This window comes from Sesamum indicum, linkage group LG6, assembly GCF_000512975.1.
Source record: "Sesamum indicum cultivar Zhongzhi No. 13 linkage group LG6, S_indicum_v1.0, whole genome shotgun sequence".
Classification (NCBI taxonomy): Eukaryota; Viridiplantae; Streptophyta; class Magnoliopsida; order Lamiales; family Pedaliaceae; genus Sesamum; species Sesamum indicum.
The window spans coordinates 6,825,321-6,836,786 of record NC_026150.1 but is presented as its reverse complement, the minus strand read 5'-3'; the positions used below and the strand labels follow the sequence as shown (position 1 = coordinate 6,836,786).

The following is an 11,466-nucleotide window of genomic DNA, read 5'->3' as shown; positions in this document are numbered from 1 at the left end:
TTAATTTCTTAGAGTGTCACATCACATCTCACTCGATAAATACTGCATAATATTTCCCAAGAGCATGAAGAAAAATGGCCTCTCACCACTAAAAGTTTATGATGTGGTATGAGACTAAATAAGAGATTTCACCGGAAAAGTACTCTCGGCACATAACTGTTTTTCAAGTCTAATATTGATATAGAGAGAATGAATTTTGAGTTGTCTTTGTCGTGCATAGTAAACTTTTCTTAAGTTTTGCCTTAGAATAAATTTTGATTAATGGATTTGAAGTAGACGAAAGGAATTTGAGAAAAAAAAAAGTTCAAATGATTTAATGCTAAAAAAATTTGAAATCCATTGATATTCAATAAATACAATTCAAATTTAGAATTAAAAATTTTGAAAATTTTGAATTAATAATTATCCAAATAGAGTAAGATGGTTTATTGCTAACAAACTGAAAATTTATGACTTCAAATTTATCGATCCAAATATGGTTTCAAAATATAAATGGGGCAATTACCTCATGAACAAAAGTAACCTCACTTTTCAATGAAATTGCACTTTTGTTTTGCAGGTAAAGGAGAGGGGAAAACAAGAGGATGGATTAGGGCCCTTGAACAGACAAATTTGTCCTTTAATTTCATGTTTGGAATGATTTCCCAGTGGCAAAATAAGCCGGAAATACACCAGAGATCAAGAAATATGCAATTGAAGAGTGCAAGATACTCTATTTTCACAAATTTACTTTCCTCTCATAGTCTTGCTAATATGATATAAAAAAAAAAAAATTGGGAGAATGATTTAAGAAAAATGTCAAAACACTCCGTCCCAAAAGAATTTTGAAATTGATCAATAATTCAAAACATACATCAAACGTGGAGTATAATTATCCCTTTATATTTTGGTCCAATGTTCTTTTACATTCCAAGTATAAAGTCATGAACCTAGGCAAATGTAATCTTTGGCAACAAGAAACAAAGTAGATATTGGGCTTCCCCACATGAGAAGTAGCAGCCTCTCAGAAACATTAGTCACACAAGCTGCTATATCTGGAAAGAAGAATAATGGCGTTTTCACATATCAATACTTTGGTGTGTTGTCTTTGCTAAACCAAATAATTTGTTTTGTCATTATTTGTATGGCATTCTTGCTTGTATTTTAACAGTTTTAAGTCAAATAAAACCATGCCTAATTCCAAAAGAAGTGCTCGACTTTTATCTGTTATCCATCTAGAGTTCAGGACCAGTGAAATCAATACAAGTCCACAAAAATTTCTTACAAACTGGAAGATAACTCAATTTCTACTTGCCAGACAAGAAATATAACTCTCAGACTTCACATTTCTCAGTAGTTGTGTGGGTTGAAAAGCTTTATGGAGACTAACAGCCAACAGGGGATGCCTTAGAAGTGAACTTGTGGACCTCTCAGGGAAAAATAGACTTTTACCAGGTTTCATTTTGGGATTCAGCCATTTTCCATTACTTTCATCTAATTGAAGCAGCCTCCACTTGATTATCTAATGCTACAATGAGGCACTCTCATCAGTTGGTGTATGGTCACTAGCTTATATGTCTAAACCTCTCTCCTCATGCTCCCTGTTTAAGGTCGAAAGCCGATATTTCCATTCATAATGTAAAGTTTTATCACTTAAATTTCTATATAAATCCAGAAGCACAAATACCATTTCATGCCAACATTCATGAACAAGATGCACGTAGTATCCTAAGAGATGAGGGCAACATAAGGTTGGACTTGGCAACTCTGCACATTACTCTTGAATGAGAGCTGAGTTGTCTCCAAGATCTCAATAATCAATGATTTCCGGGTAAGAATTGCAACTTATACTTAAAACCAACTGCACCATTGAAGATGTCACTTATACAGACTGCAGAAAATTTCTACCAGTTAGATGAACAATACTAATTTCGTAAATGTTGCGATCAGCTCTGGTTATGAAGCAATGATGATCAGAAAAGTTATGAGTTAGCACAACAAAGGCAATTCAAGTTATCAGAATTTAACATTTAGGATATCATTTGTACATTCTCAGGTACCGAGACAGTCACAAACATATGCTCTCACATTGGGAGCAATTAAAAAACCGGCGCATGTTGGACTACAGAATTATGTATCTCATCAAATTGCCATTACTAATTCTAACATACAAGTCATCTAAGAGTGTTCTAACAGCAGAGTAAAAGCCACAATACACACAAGCAACAATCTTTCAAATGCTACATTCATGTATATGATACAACACACTATATAACTTGCTTACTCGCATTGGTCTCACCTTTTCCCACCGCTGGTCCCTTGAAACAACTCGCCGATCCTAGCCTCAACTTCATCCACGCTATACCTGATATACCTATCTGCATTCTTCCCAAAATCTGGAACAGCCTGCAGTATCGCGACAAAGTTGCGATACGCCAGGGACAAAGACCCTGAAACCGAACTCCTCAACTCATCTCTCAACTGAGCATCAAAGATCACCCATGAAGACTGAGTCCTGCAAATCTCCTCAAAGTATGAATTGAATAACTTCAGCTTTTCTCTCAAACTCTTGGATGCTCCACTAGGTGAAGTAGAACTATTATCAACCTTCAAAACTCCCAAAACCTTACTCCAAGAACTTCTTTGATAATTCACATGATACTGCCTCAGTTTTGCCGTGTGTTTTCTGATCCAGTCCTCACCTAAGAGTGTTCCCAACTCATTATCATTCACCTTTTGCACTATATACCTCCCGTTATTCATCATAAACACAGAGCATAAGGCCGAGTCCCTATAAATCTTAGACTTAGCCTCCAAATTCCTCTCCAACAGCTCCATAATCCACTCCATTTGGACTGCCAATGAGGATGATGAGGACAAAACCTGATCATCTCCTTTTCTATAATCAATGCTCTCTTCAAACACTTGTTCCAAGGTTCGCCTTGACCGGCACGCAGCACGGAGATAATTCATCACATATCGAGTGATGGGATGCAACCCGCCTCCCGGAACAGCAGCCTTAACTGGGTCCCGACGGATCAAATTCTCCAACTCCATAAATATCCCCCTAATAGCCTCCCCTAGTCTTTTCCAAATAGTTAAAGCTTCATTCCTCAACGATAAACAGTACTGATCCGAGAAATTTAACTCAAATTCAGGCATCAGGTCCCGTAGCGTTTCATAAACATCGAGCACCTTGAACAGCCGCTCAGGTGCCCGACTCCCTATCGCTACAGCATCTGCAAAGTTCAAGAGCTGAATTGTGGAACCCCTGCAAACCTCCATGAAAGAAAGATCGGCAGCCGAGGAGAAACCCAAGAAAATTCGATCACATAATCTTCGCTCGCTCGGGAAAAGAATCCTAAGAGCAACATTAATCGCTTTGATCCATTTCTCAATTTCATCCTCCAGCTGAGTCCACTGCATTCTATGTACATCATCAATGCTGAGTTTCTGCAGGCCCAACCTCGAGAAGCTCTCGTCCAAGAACTCCCTCCGGCACGCGCTGTACGCGTGGGAGCACTCTTTCACATACCCAGCCGCAACCATCCGCTTCGCAATGGCGTGCAAATCTCCGATGGTCCCGGCCGGCAGCGCGTCGATTACGATGTCGTAATCTGTTATCTGCTGGGCCACAGGGATGAAATTCTCATCCTCGTCGGCGAAAACGTTGTCGTCGTCGTCGTCGTAGTCAGAATAGTCGGGATGAGGATGCGTTGACTCCGATAGAGTCAGGTCGAAAGACTCGGCGCCGCGTTCGACGAGGGTCCTGAATTCATCCTCCAAACGGAACATGGATTGCTGGAGCAAATCCTCGGCGCGGTCGAGGCAAGAGGAGATGCTCTTGTCGTCGGCTAGCGGGGTCCAATCGCGAACCGCCGCGATCAATTGGTCAACAGAACCGAGAAACGCGGCGGCATCGGCTGAGTTTGACCAAATGGGGTTGTCAGCGGAGATGTAGCGAGAGATCTGGCGGTCAAGGGCGTTGAGGGTTTGTTCCACCCCATCCTCAGAGAGCTTTTCGGTGAGCTTTTCGCGCAGTCTCCCGTCGAAGTTGGAGAAAATCTTGAGAATATCGTCAGTCATGGTGTCTGTGTGGCCAAGAGTCTTGGCTATGTGGCGGGCCACAGCTATGAGCTTCTCCTCACCGTTTTCCGCCATTGTTGCAGTGGGTCGAGCTTGATTGCTGATCTGGGTCTGGATCTTTGTGCCCCTCTACCGCCCTGAACTCAACTCAACACGCAGAAAGAGATTGAATGGGCATGGTGCGGGGATGCAGAAATTGAGAAAGAAGGGATGGGGACCCAGCGAAAAGTCATGGGAGGTGGGAAACTCAAACGCGGTTTGTGTGAGTGTGAGAGTGAGATTATTGTGGTAATAAAAACCGAAAAAAAAAATAAAGAGAAAAAGTAAAAGGGTAAAATGACTAAGAAAAGGGAGAAAAAGAGAGTGTAAGAATGTGTGGTGATGGCATTTCTTTTCCTTTTCCTTAGTTGAACGGTTCTATATTTAAATTTATTAATAATATTTTAATATTTATATGTACATCAATTCAAATCATCCCTATATATAATATATATGTCTATATTAATATAAAAAATATATATATTTTTTACTCACAAATGGTAATTTATAATACCGCATCGATAATCTCCTTGAATTGGTTATCTTTTATTTATTTATTTATTTATTGATGAAAGGTGATGTTTTAATTTGTATATTTATTCTAATTTAATATACTTTAAAATATTATATATTATTTAGAATATATACTCAGGAACAGTGTGCCACGACAACTAGTATTTAAAATGATGAGTTACATAATTCCAAAAAATATATATTATCGGCTCAACCGTATTTTTTATTTTTATTTTTAGTGAACCGATTATAATCATATCATTAATTCAAACTATCAACAATCAATATATGAAGTATTATTATCAACTATCTCTAATAATCTATGTACTAATTATCAATATCAAAATATTAATAACTAAAATAATACTATTATAACAAACAAGCAACTTCGAATCGATGACCTCATAATTAAAAGACATAAACATCGCCAATTAAGAGGGTGTTCGGTTAAAATTTATTTAAAAGATCTTATAAGTTCATATATGTTATAAAATATTTTTAGAGATTATAAAATATCATATTTTATTTTAAAATTAAGTTCTTGAATTATTTGGATAAATTAAAATTACAGAGCTTCTAAAATATTAATAATGACAAATTTGTGATTAATTTGTTAAGGTATGAGAATTAAGTTTTGCAGCTTCTTAATTTTTTTAAAAAATTATAAACTCCTAAATATTTTATTTTTAGAATTATAAAATAGAACACTTTGTAGTATCTTATAAGCTATTTCAAACATCTCTCATCCAAACACCCTCATAATTAGGCCTTATTGGTTTACCACGCTCTTTTGACCTCGTGTCTGTACAATATCTAGCATGAGTGCAATATTAGACGATTTGAGGAGTACACAGAGATACATGCATCGTGGGTGCGCTGATGGTTCGAGATGTACAACAAAGGATTGTTAGTGTAGAACTACCTATTGCTATTAGCACTTGTGTGTTTTACAGCTTATGGCGGATTTCTTGGCCTGTCGAGGAAACCACTTAGATTAAGCAAGTTGTATTGTATTATTGTACTTCTTTTTACTTAATCAAAATTACCTTTACCGAATTAGGCCTTATTGGCACTTCATTAATTTTTATATAGATCATGTTTGGTCAGATCGAAACAATCTCATAATAGGTGTAACTACATTCTTTTTAGCATATATAATTATATTTATTTTATAATTAATTATTATTCTTAAATATAATTAAGTACAATAAATTTATTATATAATTAAATGCATATCTAATCAAATCTGATCTGAATTAAAATGATATCAATAATATTATATGATATTTTATAATATTGGTTTTATCTAAGTCAATACAAAAAATGCATCTTTATTTATTTAACACTTTTATTCATTTCTAAAACACACAACCGGAACAAAATCTTATCTACGAAGCCTCTGTCAGTCCCACATCGTTGAATAATTCTGAAGGCCAGCAATTAGGTCATGGTTACTACGTGGGATGGGATTAAAGTGATAGAAATTAATGAATGAAAAATTTTGGAATATATAGCAATAGAAGTTTAATTTATATTACTGTCAAATTATTTATTTGGGATAAAATTAAAAAATACCAAAATTACCCGTAATACGACAGATTAATTATTATAAAAATATCCAGAATTTTTTTTATTAGCATTTTTCATATATTTTATTAAACTCAAAAAAAAAATTGTACAAAAATAGCAGGCCTTTTTCTTCCTTAATTGTAGGCATTTGAGAGATGAAAATTGAATAATTTCCAAGGGCATTTGAGCGATTCACAAAGACTTTTAATGGGGATATTTTGGTAAAAGAATTTTTTATCCTGACCATGTGCATCTCGATAGTTTATTATCAGCCCAAAATGGTTAATAATCCATTATTCAACCCAACTATACCGAACCTGGAACTTAAGTACCGGGTTGGGCATGATATCTAACCTAATCTAAAATAGTAAAGTGGCCTTATAGAATGACTTGAGGTGTTACAGCCTTCAACTAATTACAATGATATGACTTGAATCATTGAACACCTTAATCGATAATAGATTATAAATGGGAATAAATTGCTGATATTACGGCCTACAACTGTTACATGGTTGTGGTCAATAATTATTTACTATAATTATTTTATTTTTAATTATAATAATTAACTATAGCTAAATATTATATTTTTTTGAAGTGTTTCAAATATTTATTATGAATATATTATAGTCTTTTCCATTTGAGGATACGTGGTTCCCACGTCACTAATAATATTCTGTTGTTGTGAAAGAGTCAAGAATCAACTCTGTCCTAACAAACAACCTTAGACTTTTTGTGATCACATGACAAAGGATAAGGGGACAAAGTAAAGCCCTTCACATTTTTGTAAACTAAAAAAAAAACTAAAAAAAAAAAAAAAAAAGAAAACAAACAAATCTTGAGTTGGTGCTGAGAAAGTTCGGAGTGGCCAATGGGATTTCACTATAATCAACATAATATGAATAACGAAATAACAATATTTTTAAAATTATCACTATATAAAAATATATATTTATGGAAATAATTTGAATATTATCATAACATAAGTATTAGTAATAAAAATTGGGGTTGCTATTTGATGCGTGCGGTTTTAGCACGAGTCCAATGCCCTCGGATCTTGATGATAGATTTGGGCTGATTGAGCAAAAGAACTTGAGAAATAGGACTTGCAAAACAATACGTTAGTACTCCAACGCTCAAGTTAGTTCTGGATTTAGGAATAAATAAATCGTAGTGAGAAATTAAGATAAAAAATAAGAATTTCGTAAGCAAAATATGGTTAGAGTACGAGTTGAGAATTGCAGCAAAACAGCAAGACAATTTCTAGATTCTTGAAGGTGTCCCCATTGGGGGATGCTGCCTGTATTTATAGAGAAGGCGTCCCTCTTCGTGGGGGCTTTATACATTACCTATATCTTCGAGAAAAAAGGGCAAGAAAACTGTAGATAAGACACGATTTCACCTTACCTCTAACTTGATCAGTACGTTTTTCGTTGAAAGATGACTTTTATTATGACAACTCCTATTCTGTAAGGGTCCTTCTAGGTTGAGGAGTCCAGAGTTTTGAGGACGCCTCCCTTCTCCTGGACTGGGCTTGGAAAACAGGCCTGAAGTATGGCAAGCCGGGTACTGGGCTTCCCTCTTGGGTCAAGCTTGACAATATCTCAGTGGACCGTCCTCATCATGGGTCGGTGAGCCAGACTTGGGGTTTAAATCTTCTCTTAGGCCAAATACTTTTTGGGTCATACACATCACTATTATTTCCATCTCTCTATTTTCAATTCATTTTAAAAATAATTCAATATTTTTTTTAATTTTTGTCAATGTTGTCCTTTAAATGGGACTCCGGAAATTGGCCAAAAGTTGGTCTTTGTAAAAGGTCCTGAAAATAATAGTGAAATATACACAATCGTAAATGCATTCCTCTGTTTTTAAGTTGAATTTCATTTCAATCCTTGGTGAATCGTGATCATTGTCAATTCCATTGGAATTTAGCTGTTTGCAGGCGACTGTAATGCCAAGCAATGCTCCCTCATCAATATATGTTGCAATCAGAATGAAATACACAAACCAAATTTGATAAATACAAGAAAAAGTTTAGCAAGAATTGCAAGTAATATTCAATACAATCATCCTAAACTTTTTTCACATATCACATAAAAACCACCATCAACCAGTTCCAGTTTACAAATTTGACCATGCCTTTTACAAGTTCAACCAAAAATAGCAACATCATTGGAGCAATGGTCAAGTAAAAAAATCGATTTTGATTTTGTTTTTGTTTTTTTTAAAAGAAAGCAGTTCTAAGAATTCTGAATAAAATAATAATCCCGCAGAATGGATGAGATTGAAAAATAAAAAGAAAAAATTTGAACGATTTTAAAAGTAAATTTAAAATTAAAGGACGAAGAGAAGAATAACCAAAATATTATGGATACAGTTGTAATAATAGATGATGATGCAGGTTGCACAATCGGGGTCGGACCGTCGGACCTAGGTACCCGCTGAACCCACTTCGAGCTTCCTGTTAACGGATCCTGAGAACAGAACGCACGTTAGGCTTGCTGGGTGGCCCCCAGCTAAAGCCCTCCAATTCTTAATTTAGATGTAGTTGGGTCAAATTCGATCTTAAGGAGGACTTATAAGATCTAGAATGTAATAAATGCACTTAGTGTAAATGTTCATAAATACTGGTATTTATAATGTACGGTACCGCATAGGAGGGCGCCACATGGCATCATTTAGGTGCTCGGGTGTCAGATGATCTAACGGTTGCCATACCGGGTTTGCCTCTTGGACCGAGTCAGGCGGGTCAGGTCGGGCCACCTGACCCACGGATTTACATGCGGATCTTGCCTCCTTTTGTTAATTTCCCCAAGTCTGAGGGGTAATTTTATCTTTTTCCTCGATCTGGGTAATTTCCCTCATCATTTCTCCCCTACTTCTACTAGTGTTATTAATGACACTAGGAGAAGTTGATCAGTCACTTGTCAGATCGCTAGATCTCCACTGTTGATTATGTTGATGTGGCATCATCCCGTAGCTCATGAAAAGGCGCGTTGTCTCCCTTCTTCCCCTATATATAGTCCTGCATTTGAACAGTGTCTCGCTTTCGATCTCCTCCAACAAGCTTCCTTCTCTTTCAGCTTCCTTTCCTCCAAGTATTTTTATATTAGTTCCTACTTTCTTCAATGTCTTCTAGCTTAAGGTCTTGTTCTGGGTCTAATGCGAGTTCGAGCTCAGATTTGGGGTTGTCCACGACCACCCCCTAGGGAAGTCGTAGGTACATCCAACGACCCTATTTTCCCTATGCATGCTTCCCAATCTCCTCCTCATCTTAGTGCCCCGACTGCCATACAATCGGTAGATTCGAATAGTTAAGATGATATCCCCATTCAGCAAAAATACTTGAATATGATGCGTGATAATAATGTGTTATTATATGCCTATATGTTGATGATATGCTGATTTTTGGTACCAACATAGAAATAATTGATGAAACCAAAAGATTCTTATCAGTACAGTTTGACATGAAAGATCTAGGTGAAGCAGATGTAATCCTAAGCGTTAAAAAACTGAAAATGGATTCTCTTTATGTCAATCACACTAAATAAAAATCTTGGAGAAATTTGATTGTCAAGATGAGATACCAGTTAGAACACCTTATGACCCGAGCATATGTCTTAAAAAGATTAAAGGTGATAGTGTGTCATAAACTGAGTATGCAAAAATCATAGGGAGCATCATGTCTCTCATGAACTAAACTAGCTTATGCTGTGAGTAGACTACGTCGTTATACCCATAATTCCAACAATGAACACTAGAATGCACTTCGTCGCTCGTTGAGATATCTAAAGTGTACAATAAATTTGGGTTTTCACTTTAATAAATTTCCCGCAGTATTAGAAGGGTTTTGTGATGCGAACTGGGTAACCGGTAATGATGAAGTAAGCTCAACCAGTGGGTATGTTTTTACTTTGGGTAGGAGAGCTATTTCTTAAAAATCTGCAAAACAAACTTGCAGAGGTCGCTCCACTATGGAATATGAAGTTATAACTCTTGAATTAGCAGATCAAGAAGCAGAGTGGCTGAGAAACTTATTGGGAGATGTGCCTTTGTGGGGGTCAACTGTACCAGTGTCTCTGCACTGTGATTCCTAAGCTGCCATTGGAATTGCCAAGAACTATGCTTACAATGGCAAAAGGAGATATTCACATCAAACATGGAACAACATAAGAACTCCTGAATAATGAGATAATCTCCTTGGATTATGTGAGGTTCAAGAAGAACTTGGTAGATCCTCTCATAATAGGACTTACCAGCATAATTATATTTGAGTCTTCAAGAGCAATGGGACTCAAACCCCTTGATTAATGGAATATGGTAATGACCATATTAATCCATAGCCCTATATTTGGGCGGTCCTAACAAGGACTTGATGGATAACCTTGACTATGGGTTAGGAATATAGCTTCATAGCTTAGTTGTTGAGTGGTTTATAGACTTGATGAAGCTATCTAGATGGATGTGAAAGTGGGCCACTTTTTATGAAAGAAAAATGGAAGTTCTTTCTATAGCACTCATGAGAATTCAAGGTACTAGCGTAGGGCCATTAATAGTTCTCAGAACTTCTATCGCAGAACAACGAACACTAAGAAAATCATACATGATTGTAGGGGTGTCAACTTAAGCTATCGAAGTTCAAGAGTTATATCACTCTCATTAGCCGAATTGATTGCCTCAATTCACTATGCATTAATTCAATCAAAAGATATAAATTCTTAAGTATATTTCTTCCTTCACTCAGAAATCACATTCTTCATTTTCATTAGTCATTCATGGGGAAATGTTGTGAATTACTAATTAAATTGTCTTTTCTTGTCCCATATAAGTTGCATAAACTTATTTCATGTATATATATTTAGCCAACTTATTATCTTTAGAATGAGAAGTGTGGGTAGGTAGATTTTGAAAGAATTACCACATGCACGCGTTCCCAAATCGGGGCACGCACGGTTTTATACTTTTTTGGAAAAAATTACATTTAAATCCTACATCTTCTCATTCTTGAACTCTTTAGGATGACCAAGTCATGGAGATTGAGAAAAATCCTCCTTACTTACCCATTTTTTATTTTGCTGATGAAGAGTCATGTTCCTTCTCCTCTAAATAGCTCAATTTTGTATTCAGTACACACAAAAAAATAGAGTTCTCCTCTCTCTTTCTATTTTTGTTCTCTCTTCCTTTCTGAGTGTTCGTACGTTTGTTGTTCTAAGCTCTCTACCACGAGTGCACGTGTTAGTGAGTTATAATTGTGTTAACTTTGGGGAGTGAATTGTTTAC

The 11,466-nt window shown here is 36.2% G+C and overlaps 1 protein-coding gene across 1 annotated transcript; it reads right to left on the bottom strand.

Moving 5' to 3' along the window:
* Positions 1,984 to 4,337, bottom strand: LOC105163921 (exocyst complex component EXO70B1). Its single transcript, XM_011082453.2, has one exon. It carries the CDS (start codon positions 4,138 to 4,140, stop codon positions 2,275 to 2,277), a length of 1,866 nt encoding a protein of 621 aa, XP_011080755.1. The 5' UTR covers positions 4,141 to 4,337; the 3' UTR covers positions 1,984 to 2,274.

Coding starts and splice junctions, on each gene's coding strand:
- LOC105163921 (XM_011082453.2), bottom strand. CDS start 4,140: ATGGCGGAAAACGGTGAGGAGAAGCTCATAGCTGTGGCCCGCCACATA.